Source organism: Dendrobates tinctorius, unplaced genomic scaffold (assembly GCF_039654945.1).
Source record: "Dendrobates tinctorius isolate UK_male_01 unplaced genomic scaffold, ASM3965494v1 ptg000003l, whole genome shotgun sequence".
Lineage (NCBI taxonomy): Eukaryota > Metazoa > Chordata > Amphibia > Anura > Dendrobatidae > Dendrobates > Dendrobates tinctorius.
The window spans coordinates 47,337,438-47,350,672 of NW_027361671.1; the positions used below are offsets into that span (position 1 = coordinate 47,337,438).

Genomic DNA, 13,235 nt, shown 5'->3' on the forward strand with positions numbered 1-13,235 from the left:
TGAGCTGGCTGTCAAGCCGATAGCTGGCTCATAGAAGATGCAGTGCACCAGCTCCAAGTGATCAATTTACTTCAGACGCAAGTACCGCCGGGTCACAGAGACGTCAGCAGTGTGATCAGAACATGTGATCACACTGCTGATGTCACTTGCCGGCGTGCAGAAGCACGAAGAACATTGGTGGAAAATGCCCCACACTAGTTGATATGAAGACACCGAAGATTAAATGTTAATGTGTGTAGGGGAGATTTACTGTGTAGGGGAGGGATTTACTGTGTAGGGGAGATTTAGTGTAATGGGGCTGAAGGAGATTAACGTAACTAGGGATGATTTGAGGACACAAGTTTGGGGAGCAAGAAAGGGACAGGTACAGATATAATATGGGGAGCAAGGGAAATTTGAAGACACAATATGTGGAGCAAGGTGGGAGTTGGGGGTATGTATGAGGAAACAGTATGGGAGATGGGTGCTGATATAGTATGGTGAGTGGGGTGGTGAGTGCAGACACAGTATGATGAGGGACATGGGGGTGGCTGAGGACACAATATGAAGAGGAGGGGATAATGTATGCAAACACAGTATGGGGAGCGAGGGTGATGGTATGGATGCAGACATAGTATAAGGAGTCAGGGGGATGTGTGATGAGGCAGTATGGAGAGTAAGAGGATAAATGTATGAGAAAGGAGCGGGAAAAGTATGAGAAAACTATTGAAGGGAATAGCGTGAGGAGACAGTATGGGGGAGATAAGTGTGAATGGGCACAAAATAAAGAATGAGTAGTGTGGTGGGTAGCATGGGGGGGACAGTGTAAGGACACAGCCAGGAAGGGCTAGTAAGCCAAGGAGGAGGAGAGTGTTAGGTGATGCAGTATAGAGATTGGGCTATATAGGTGGGATACAGTGTGAGAGAACAGTGTGAAGAGAGGGCCCCTTATGGAAAAGAGAGGGCAGTGTGGATAGCATGTATCATAAGAGAGACTGTGTGTGGGTCATATTTTGTGCATGGAATATAATGAGGAGCAATTACTTATTCAGGGACTCAGCGTAGGGCAGATAGTTTTATTCAGGAGCATTATAATGACACTGCTATCTTTAAGGGCATCATGTGGGGATGTGCTGCAGAAGACCAGAGAAGATGGAAGTCTGCAAAGACGAGCTGTGGATGATAAAACTCATCATGGCGTCTGGACAAGATGAAGAGAAGAGAGAACGATTTCAGAGACAAGATCATATATAAGGTACTTGGATGTAAAAAAAATTGTGTGATACTGACTAATTCTCATATTTCTATTTGTTAGGAGCATTAAAGGAGTTGTCCAAGTTTGTGATGAGTCTGCAGTCAGTCATTCTTTGTGACTGCAGATTTCTGAATTCTCATAGTGCGCTCTGAACTCTGTCAGAATTCTGTCATGCCGGCAATTTACATAAATACAGTCACGTGCCAACTAGACATGCGTGGCTTCACTCAATGAAAATGAAATGAGCAAGGCCGGACAAGTCTAGTCGAAATGTGGCCATAAATATACAAAACTCACACTTTTGCAAGGGAAAATCCTAAAAGTGTATGCAACATCTATGCCGGCATCACTGCATGGCTTCTCATCTCCCACCATGAACAAGAGAAATAACAAAGGATAACCACGTGGTATAGAGGTATAAATAATATTCAGTGAATTCACAATGGGATGTGAGAGTGCAGAATAATAATAATAATGACCCTTATATACCAGGAAGTAGGACTATGGTGATGTACTGCGGACAGTCAGATAATTGAAAAACAACACAAGAAAAAAAAGAGCACCAAAACCGACCATTATGTCACCTCCTTTTTTGGCCCGACCGACAGAGCAACCTCTGGTAGGGGAGCAAATGTTTTCAGTAGTCTCTCATGACCTCTCCTCAGGAACAAAGCCCTAACAATCCACCAAATAGAAGGTGTTCCCCAAACCTTCTTATAATCCAGTATGTCCATAATTTCAAAGACATCCGAAAAACCTTCAGGACCAGCGATAGAGGTAGGAGTAAGGGGTCTGGAGAAAATATTCAGGACCACCGACTTCAGGAGCGAGACCTGAAATGAATTTGGTATACATAGATTTGCCGGGAGCTGAAGACAGAAGGTCAGCGGATTGAGTTGCTTGAAAATTTTGAAGCAAATTAGTAGGAAGGCGCCTTAAGGCAAATATTCCGGGAAGGCAGCCAGACTTTATCTTCAGTGTGATAGTAAGGCGGTGAACCTCTTTTCTTGTCCTCATGAATCTTAATTCTATATGCTAACTTAAGGAAAGGGGCCTGAGTTTGATGCCAGATCTGGAGAAAATCGCCATATGATGAAACAGCTGCTGTTACCCCAAAAAAAGCAGACATAGGAGAGGGCACTTGAAGATGCTGAGAGTATACAACGAAGAATGGAGATACTCCCCAACATTGTTGTCGTAGGAAAACTCCACCCAGTGGAGTATTTGTACCCAGTTATTATGTGCTGTGACTCTTCCACGGAGTCAAAGGTTCGAGGAGGGGCATCTGCTTTCACATTCTTCTACGCCGGATGGAAGTGAAACTCGAAGTCAAAACCAACGAAGAAGAGAACCCATCTGGCTTGATGAGGATTTAACCATTGACTGGACTGTAGAAAGGTCAAATTCTTCTGGTCCATCTATATTATTACTGGACAGCTGGCACTTTTCAGTAGATGTTGCCATTCTTTAAGCGCCATCTTAATGGCCAAAAGTTCATGATCCCCAATAATATCATTAAACATGGTCGGTGAAAACAGTTTAGGGAAACAAATTGCAAAACACAGACTTCCACGTAGAAGTTCTTTGCAAAAGAAGTGTCCTAGCACCGATATAGGCAGCATCCACTTCCAGAAGAAACTGTTTGTTAGAATCAGAATGGTGCAGCAACCAAGCTTTAACGAAGGCCTCTTTCAAATGCTGGAAAGCCGACACAGATCAGATTCTGGAATTAGCCCCCTTCTTGATTAAGGTGGAAATACAGTTGGTGACATGAGGTATGAGAAGTGCAGAATTTATTTTCTGTGGAAGTTGGTGAAACCCATGAAACCTTACATTACAGCTGAGTTGCTGAGTGGAGGTACAAAAGGTTCCACTCAGTGTATCTGCAGTCTGCAGACCCTTTCCCTCTACCGGAAAAAAGACAGAATTGTGTGTGAGGACGAAGGTAGGAAAAAGGTGTTAAGGCAGCACAGAGAGTTTTATTAAGTAAGAACTACAGAACTCAGTATAGATGCCAGTACTACCTTATATGATGCTTCAGACTTCAGCTGAAGTGCCTCTGCTCCGAAGGTACAGAAGCAAGGGAGAGGGGGTACCCCACTGCTCAAATTCTTTGATGAATTTGTAGCAAATCAAAAAGTCAATAATTAAGTTATAATTACCTCTGAAAAAATGGAAAAAATACAATGATAAATCAGACCCTTTCTCTCTTGCCTCACAATCACTACAGGACCTTAGTGACTGCAGATCAATTAGCCACACAGTGGCATCTCTCATCCCTGCTTTCATAAAGGCATATCTCCAGCCAGAACAATAGATACCTTCTGACTTTTATCCCAACTGCAGCTATTTATATTTACCTGTCCTTGAAATTGTGAAATAGTAGATAGAAAGCCAGAACCAATTTCAACAAATGCTCTTAAACAGAAAATATTTTTTTTTGCAGCGTCTCCCAAGATGAATAAGCCAAGAAGTAAATCCAACCTGTGTGAAAGCAATAAAACAATTGTGAAAATAAAATCAAAAGATTAAAGTAGTAAATAAAAAGCATTATCTCAATCAGAATAGAAAATGTCACCTTATGTTCTGATGATTTTAAATTGGAGAAGCTTTAGAGACATCCTAAATCTATACCAGATTAAGTTCAAGAACAGTCTGAATGATGAGACATCTCCCTTGTTCAATTAGTTTAATTAATCACAATTTTCATTTTTCAATATACATTTTTTTTCAATTATCCAGAATTCATTCCGGCTACAAAACACAGATGGCACATTAAGAACAAAACCCCTTTGTGTTTATTTCCCAAATGATTGTCAAACTTAATTTTCCTTTAGTTACAAACGTGATAAATTATAGAAGCTAAGAGTACAAAAATAAGGAAACTGAGGATAGATTATTTAGACTTGGCGCACATGATGTCTTTTAAACTTAGGCAAACCAGCCAAGTTTTTTAAAGGGGTTGTCCACTATTCAGACAACTCCTTCTGAATCCCTATGTTCCCTTCTGTAAAATAATAACACCTATACTCACCTCCGGTGCCAGTGCCATTCCAGCGGTGTCGGCACTGGCTCTCCCAGGGATCTTGTGATATTCTTAGGTCACGCAATCCATACAACCAATCAGCACTGGCCTCACTCTCCTTTTCTATGGATGTAATGAACATCCAGAAGAAGTGAAAACTGTGGATGCCTTGTCACTTACTCCAGAAGTCTTGATTTGTCTGAAAGAGGGGAGAGTGAAGTGACCACTAATTGGCTACAGGGATTGGGTGACATAACAATGTAATGCAATCCCTGGGAAAGCCAATGCTGATACCGCTGGATTGGCACCGGCGATCAGTATACGGTAAGTGTTTATTATTTTCCTAGACGAAAACATAGAGATTCAGAAGAGGTTATCCGAATAGTGGACAACCACTTTAAGTAGAATATGATCAAGTATTTTTTTCCTGAAGCATCGTTTGTGACGTTTTTTCGATTATTTCCTGAGTGTTTTTCCGAAGTTCTTGCAATCTGCATTTTTTGGAGTTTTTTTTAAGTCTTTTTTACTTTTGTTCTTTGGTCATTTTTTTCACTACAGTGAATAAGCAAGAGACTATTAGCATTTCTTTAAGCAAAAACTCTAAGTAAAAACTATGGTAGAACACGCCAGAAGATGACCAGGCACCTTTTGTGATTCAGTGACTTGTATTGTAAACAGAGGCATAGCTAGGGTTTTAGTTCGGGGGGCGGGGGCGAAACTTCTGAGTGGGCTCCTAACTATGTAATCCTGTTTACAACAATGGTGGCGCACCCTAATTGTAGGTATAGAGTAACCTCAGCATATGTCAGAGCTGTTACTAAAAAAAAAATCTCTGTATAAAGACCAATACTACTACTACTAATAATAATTTTATTTCTATAGCGCCAACATATTCCGCAGCACTTTACATTTTAGAGGGGACTTGTACAGACAACATTAGTACAAAACCGTTGGCACAACCCTGGTAAACGGAGGTGGTGCACAAGTAGGATCCCAATCCGTGAACTTCAATTTAAATAGACTTGGCACACACCAAAAAGATTCTGATGCAGAAAGGTGGTTTTAATGAATTGCAGTACATACATACAGACGTTTCGGTCTAGGACCCTTGGATTCGCGGTGGATACTGCGTCCATTTGTTATACAGAACCACGTGGGACGGCCGCAGATGCCTCCTTGCAGTGTTGGTGTCTCCCTTAAAGCCCAGTCACTAAGAGCTCACAGTACAACTTATTGTACATTGATGAAGGTCCTAGACCGAAATGTCTGTATGTATGTACTGCAATTCATTAAAACCACCTTTCTGCATCAGAATCTTTTTGGTGTGTGCCAAGTCTATTTAAATTGTACAGACAACAGACATTACAACATAACAATAAACACATAGATTAAAGGAGTGAGGGCCCTGCTCGCAAGCTTATAATTTATGAATACTCCGATATTACACTGATATTACCGCCATATGGTGACCATGTAGTAGTAGATACCAGTCCTGCAGAGCATGTAATTACAGTACAGTTACAGATTGTAACTTACAGGTGATGTTCTTTCTGGTAGTGTCTTTCACTTTTCCCATCTTTTTCATCTGGCCCAGACTGACATGACAACTTCTCCAGCTATGACTTGGCTGTGTACTAAGACACATTTGTTCACATTTACTGCACTGCCCCTATCAATTTCCAACCTGTACAAACTCCTCATCCTGCTGATATCCCAATTTTGAGCCACTGCTGCCGTATGTGTCCCTATTACTGCAACTACTGTGTGTCCTCAAATTGGTAAAAACCCCTCTAGAATATAGTAATGCCATGTGCAAGTTCCCCAGAAAACAATGCCCACATTTTCGGACCTGCAAAGTAATAATGCCCCCTGCGTGCCCCTTTGACAGTCACAATAACCTGAGTTCCCCTATAACAATAAGTGCCAACTTAACATTTAATAATGTCCCGAGTCCCCCCCTGCGCAGATCCCCTCTACATAGTAGGAAGCTATCTTATACATAGTATAATGCCCCCACACAGTATACTGATGCCTTAGTAGCCCCCAAACTGATTAATGGCTTCAACACTCTATGATGGCCTCAAAAATATTTGGAATTGAGAGTCCTCAGTGGCTGACATCTTTTAATGGCTAACTGAAAAGATGGTAACAAATTGCAAGTTTTTGAGACTACTCAGGTCTCTTCATCAGGCATATACAATAATACAAAATCTGAAGAATCACATATTTATAAACAACACAGCACAGAACTGTCATTATGGAAGAGTGATAAAAAGTTGTGTCCGTAAATATTGGAACAGTTCGTAGATAAGAAGTGAAAGTTTTATTGTCCTCTGATTGGGGTCTGGTTCTGTGTTGTGATGCCCCCACAAGGTCTGAAGAGCAAATTCCTTAATTGATATAAAAAGACATAAATCCATGCGACACATTTATTCCGGCACTGAGTGTGTCAAAGGTTGCCATAAGTTTATACTCCCAGACTCTTTTGTCTCTGAGATTTGAAGTTACCTTTCAATACAAGTAATTTCAGGTCTATGGTGCTGTGATCAGGCATACAAAAATGTTTGGCCACAGGTAGATCCATTCTTTTTTCTCATTGTGTGGTGGTGAGAAGTCATCCGTGTTCTAAGCTTTTGCCTGATCTCCCCTACATACAGACCCCCAGTTGGACACTTAGTACAAATAATTAAATACACAACATAAGATGTGATGCAGCTGAAAGTATCTGGGATCTTGTAGTCCTGATGTGAATTGGGAATCTTTATCCCTGTATCAGAAGCCAATCATCCATCCAACATACCTTAAATGGGACAGTTTTGATATAGAAGGGTTAATGGTTTGCCTTTAAATGCCTTTCACTGCCTTTAATTCTTCAATTGCCTTTTGCATTTCATTGCTAGAATTTATTCTTATGAGACAGCAGTTTTGCCTGTCTCCTCTTTAAGGAAAATATGCTTCTTATCATATATGTTCTCAATAGTCAGCCACAACATGTTCTGCGTACATGGTAAACAAGGTATGACCCTGGGTAAACCGTGGGGGCCACAGGAGCTCCATAGAATTAAATATTGCTGTAAATTGTATAAAAGATTGCCTTGCGTTTCATTATGTCAGATAAAGTGACTTGCTCACAATCAGTGTGCAGATTTCTTGTTCTCCAAGTGCTTGTAAATTAAGGGCGTAAACTCTTAATTTGGCCTCACTGGTGATCTGGCATATCTGACTCTGGGTCAGAACGAAAACAGCTACAACAGTTTCCATCCCAAAAAAATAAAAAACACTATTGTCTACAGCCAAGCCATCACATACAATGGTATATGTTCTAACCCTATGGATAGAGATGAACACCTTGGTCGCCTCAGAAAGACCTTTTCGAATCAGGGCTACCATCCAAGAACAATTGAAAACCAGATTACAAGAGCGACCAGAATATCAAGGAATCACCTGCTACATTATAAAGCTAAAGAAGAAAATAACTGAATGGGTACCTCTAGTAGTCGCCTACAATCCAAATCTGGAGGTGCTAAGAGGAGCTGCACGGAAATTACAACCTTTACAAAAAGATGCCTGATTACAATTCATTTTTCTAGACCCCCCCACTACTGTGTTTAAGGGTGCCCCCAAATCTAAGAAGCATCATTGTCAGAAGCTCCCTGTCCTCGCCAACAGCTGCAGGAACCTTTCCTTGAAACCAGAAAAAATGTAAAAGCTGTCTATTTATAATGACCACGGACAAGATAAAGATCCCCAACTCACATCAGGACTACAAGATCCCAGGTACTTTCAGCTGCATCACATCTAATGTGGTGTACTTAATTATTTGTACTAAATGTCCTACTGAGGATCTGTATGTAGGGGAGACAGGGCAAAAGCTTAGTACAAGGATGAATTTTCACCGCCACGCAATAAAAGAAAAAATAATGGATCTACCTGTGGTCAAACATTTTTGTATGTCTGATCACAGCACCATGGACCCAAAATTACTTGTATTGAAAGGTATCTTCAAATCTAACAGAGACAGAAGAGTCTGGGAGAATAAACTTACAGTGTGTACAGAAAGTATTCAGACCCCTTTAAATTTTTCACTCTTTGTTTCATCGCAACCATTTGGTAAATTCAAAAAAGTTAATTTTTTTTCTCATTAATATACACTCTGCAACCCATCGTGACTGAAAAAAAAAACAAATGTAGAAATTTTTGCAAATTTATTAAACAAGGAAATCGGAAATATATGGTCATAAGTATTCAGACCCTTTACTCAGTATTGAGTAGAAGCACCCTTTTGAGCTATGAGTCATCTTGGGTATGATGCAACAAGTTTTTCACACCTGGATTTGGGGATCCTCTCTAGTTCCGTCAGGTTGGATGCTGAACATTGGTAGACAGCCATTTTCAGGTCTCTCCAGAGATGCTCCATTGGGTTTAGTTCAGGGCTCTGGCTGGGCCAGTTAAGAATGGTCACAGAGTTGTTCTGAAGCCACTCCTTTGCTATTTTAGCTGTGTGCTTAGGGTCATTGACTTGTTGGAAGATGAACCTTCGGCCAAGTCTGAGGTCCAGAGCACTCTGAAGAGGTTTTCAGCCAGGATATCTCTGTACTTGGCAGCATATTTCCTTCAACTGCAACCAGTCATCCTGTCCCTGCAGCTGAAAAATACCCCAATAGCATGATGCTGCCACCACCATGATTCACGGTTGGGATTGTATTGGGCAGGTGATGAGCAGTGCCTGGTTTTCCCCCACATATACCTCTTGGAATTATCACCAAAAGGTTCTATTTTCTTCTTATCAGACCAGAGAATCTTATTTTTCATAGTCTGGGAGTCCTTCATGTGTTTTTTAGCAAACTCTATGTGGGCTTTCATATGTCTGGCACTGAGAGGCTTCCATCAGGGCACTCTGCCATAAAGGCCCGACTGGTGGAGGGCTGCAGTGATAGCTAACTTTGTGGAACTTTCTCCCATCTCCCTACTGCATCTCTGGAGCTCAGCCACAGTGATCTTGGGGTTCTTCTTTACCTCTCTCACCAAGGCTCTTCTCCCACGATTGCTCAGTTTGGCTGGACGGCCAGGTCTAGGAAGACTTCTGGTGGTCTCAAACTTCATCCATTTAAGGATTATGGAGGCCAATATGCTCTTAGGAAACTTGAGTACTGCAGAAATTCTTTTGCAACCTTGGCCAGATCTTTGTCTTGCCCAATTCTGTCTCTGAGTTCCTTGGCCAATTCCTTTGACCTCATGATTATCATTTGGTCTGACATGCACTGTGAGCTGTGAGGTCTTATATAGACAGGTGGGTGCCATTACAAATCAAGTCCTATCAGTTTAATTAACCCCTTTCTGCCATCTGACGTACTATCCCGTCCATGGGACCCGGGCCTCTATGACCATGGACGGGATAGTACGTCATAGCGATCAGCGGCAATCACGTAGTGAGCGACGCTGATCGTGGCCGGGTGTCAGCTGATTATCACAGCTGACACCCAGCACTATGTGTCAGAGGTGGTCACGGACCGCCCCGAAACATTAACCCCTGACACACTGCGATCAAACACGATCGCAGTGTACCGGGGGTTTAGGGAAGCATCGGCAGGGAGGGGGCTTCACCGTGCTTCCCTGCGACCCCTGCAGCAGCGCAATGTGCAGCGCTGCTGCGGGGGTCTCCTTCCCTGCAGGTCCCCAAATCCAAAATGGCGGCGGGGTCCTTCGGGGGCCTGCAGGGAGCCGGCTTCCTCAGTGCCTGCAAAGCGCAGGCACGAGGAAGCCTTCTGCAGTGCCTGTGACAGATCGCTGATCTGTCACAGTGATCTGTGAAGTGACAGATCATCGATCTGTCACATGACAGTTATGTCTCCACTGGGACATTGTAATAAAGTTAAAAAATAAAATGTGTAAAAATAATTTCTAAAAAAATCGCTAAATAAATTGAAAAAAAAAATATTCCCTAATAAATTCATTTTTTGGAAATAAAAAAAAATAAAAGTACACATATTTAGTATCGCCACATCCGTAACGACCCTCCCTATAAAACTGTCCCATTAGTTAACCCCTTTATTGAACCCCTTAAAAAAATAAAATAAAAAATGAAGCAAAAAATAAAGCTTTATCATCATACCGCCGAACAAAAAGTGCAATAACGCGCGATCAAAAAGACAGATATAAATAGCCATGGTACTCCTGAAAACGTCATCTTGTCCCGCAAAAAACGAGCTGCCACACAGCATCATCAGCGAAAAAATAAAAAAGTTATAGCTCGCAGGATAAAGTGATGCAAAAATAATTATTTTTTATATTAAATTGTTTTCATTGCATAAAAGCGCCAAAACATAAAAAACAACATAAATGAGGTATCGCTGTAACCGTACTGACCCGAAGAATAAAACCGCCTTATCAATTTTACCGCAGGCGGAACGGTGTAAACGCACCCCCCAAAAGAAATTCTTGAAATGTTGGTTTTTGTTCATTCTGCGTCCAAAAAATCAGAATAAAAAGTGATCAAAAAATGTCACGTGACCGAAAATGGTACCAATAAAAACGTCAACTCGTCCCGCAAAAAATAAGACCTCACATGACTCGGTGGATCAAAATACGGAAAAATTATAGCTCTCAAAATGTGGTGATGCAAAAACTATTTTTACAATAAAAAGCGTCTTTTAGCGTATGACAGCTGCCAAACATATAAACCCGCCATATATAGTAAATCAAACCCCCCTTTTATCACCCCCTTAGTTAGGGAAAAATAATACATTTAAAAAAATGTATTTATTTCCATTTTCCCATGGTCTAGGATTAGGGCTAGGGTTAGAGTTAGGGCTAGGGTTAGGGCTGAGATTAGGGTTAGAGGTGTGTTGGGGTTAGGGTTGGAGTTAGAATTGGGGGTTTCCACTGTTTTGGCACATCAGGTGCTCTCCAAATGCAACATGGCGTCTCAATTCCAGCCAATTCTGCGCTGAAAAAGTCAAACGGTGCTCCTTCCCTTCCAAGCTCTGCCAAGCGCCCAAACAGTGCTTTACTCCCACATATGGGGTATCAGCCTACTCAGGACAAATTGCAAAACAACTTTTGGGGTCCAATGTCTCCTTTTACCCTTAGAAAAATAAAAAATTGGGGGCAAAAATATCATTTTTGTGGAAAAAAATATGATTTTTTTATTTTCCCGCCCGGGCATTATAAACTTCTGTGAAGCACTTGGGGTTCAAAGTGCTCACCACACATCTAGATAAGTTCTATGGGGGTCTAGTTTCCAAAATGGGGTCACTTGTGGGGAGTTTCAACAGTTTAGGCACATCAGAGGCTCTCCAAACGTGACATGACACCCGCAGACCATTCCATCAAAGTCTGCATTCCAAAACGTCACTACTTCCCTTCCGAGCCCCGACGTGTGCCCATACAGTAGTTTTCTCCCACATATGGGGTATCAGCGTACTCCGGACAAATTGGACAACAACTTTTGGGGTCCAATTTCTTCTGTTACCCTTGGGAAAATAAAAAAAATTGCAGACTAAAAGATAATGTTTGTGGAAAAAATATGATTTTTTTATTTTCACACCCGGGCGTTATAAACTTCTGTGAAGCACTGGGGGGTTCAAAGTGCTCACCACAAATCTATATTAGTTCCTTAGGGGGTCTAGTTTCCAAAATGGGGTCACTTGTGAGGGGTTTCCACTGTTTAGGTACATTAGGGGCTCTCCAAAGGCAACATGACACCCGCAGACCATTCCATCAAAGTCTGCATTCTAAAACATCTCTACTTCCCTTCCGAGCCCTGACATGTGCCCATACAGTAGTTTTCTCCCACATATGGGGTATCACCGTACTCAGGACAAATTGGACAACAACTTTTGGGGTCAAATTTCTTCTGTTACCATTGGGAAAATAAAAAAATTGGGGACTAAAAGATCATGTTTGTGGAAAAAAATATGATTTTTTTATTTTCACGCCCGGGCATTATAAACTTCTGTGAAGCCCTTGGGGGTTCAAAGTGCTCACCACACATCTAGATAAGTTCCTTGGGGGGTCTAGTTTCCAAAATGGTGTCATTTGTTGGGGATTTCCACTGTTTTGGCACTTCAGGGGCTTTCCAAATGCAACATGGTGTCCGATCTCAATTCCAGCCAAAAAAGTCAAATGGCGCTGCTTCCCTTCCGAGCTCGGCCATACGCCCAAATAGTTTTTTACACCCACATATGGGGTATCAGCATACTCAGGACAAATTGCACAATAACTTTTAGGGTCCTGTTACCCTTGGGAAAATAAAAATTGGGGGTGAAAAGATCATTTTTGAGGAAAAAATATGATTTTTTAATTGTACGGATGTACGTTATAAACTTCTGTGAAGCCCTTGTGGGTTCAAAGTTCTCACCACATATCTAGATAAGTTCCTTTGGGGGTCTAGTTTCCAAAATGGCATCACTTGTGGGGGGTTTCCACTGTTTAGGTACATCAAGGGCTCGCCAAACGTGAGATGGTGTCCGATCTGAATTCCAGCCAATTTTGCACTGAAAAAGTCAAACGGCGCTCCTTCCCTTCTGAGCTCTGCCATGCGCCGAAACAGTGGTTCCCCCCCACATATCAGGTATCAGCGTACTCAGGAGAAATTGCACAATAACTTTTGCAGTCCAATTTCTCCTGTTACCCTTGGTAAAATAAAAAAATTGGACCTGAAGTAATTTTTTTGTGAAAAAAAGTTAAATGTTCATTTTTTTAAACATTCAAAAAATTCCTGTGAAGCACCTGAAGGGTTAATAAACTTCTTGAATATGGTTTTGAGCACCTTGAGGGGTGCAGTTTTTAGAATAGTGTCACTTTTGGGTATTTTCTATCACATAGACCCCTCAAAGTGACTTCAAATGTGATGTGGTCCCTAAAAATAAAATGGTGTTGCCAAAATGAGAAATCGCTGGTCAACTTTTAATCCTTATAACTTCCTAACAAAAAAAAATTTTGGCTCCAAAATTGTGCTGATGTAAAGTAAACATG

The 13,235-nt window shown here is 41.5% G+C and overlaps 1 protein-coding gene across 3 annotated transcripts in view; it reads right to left on the minus strand.

The window, feature by feature from the left end:
• Nucleotides 1-13,235, minus strand: part of TMEM232 (transmembrane protein 232) — a 490,587-nt gene that overhangs the window by 316,697 nt on the left and 160,655 nt on the right. For all 3 annotated transcript variants that reach the window (XM_073549444.1, XM_073549409.1, XM_073549521.1), the window contains exon 9: nucleotides 3,595-3,718. In XM_073549444.1, coding sequence (XP_073405545.1) covers nucleotides 3,595-3,718 — 124 coding nt within the window. The remainder of the gene's footprint in view (nucleotides 1-3,594; nucleotides 3,719-13,235) is intronic.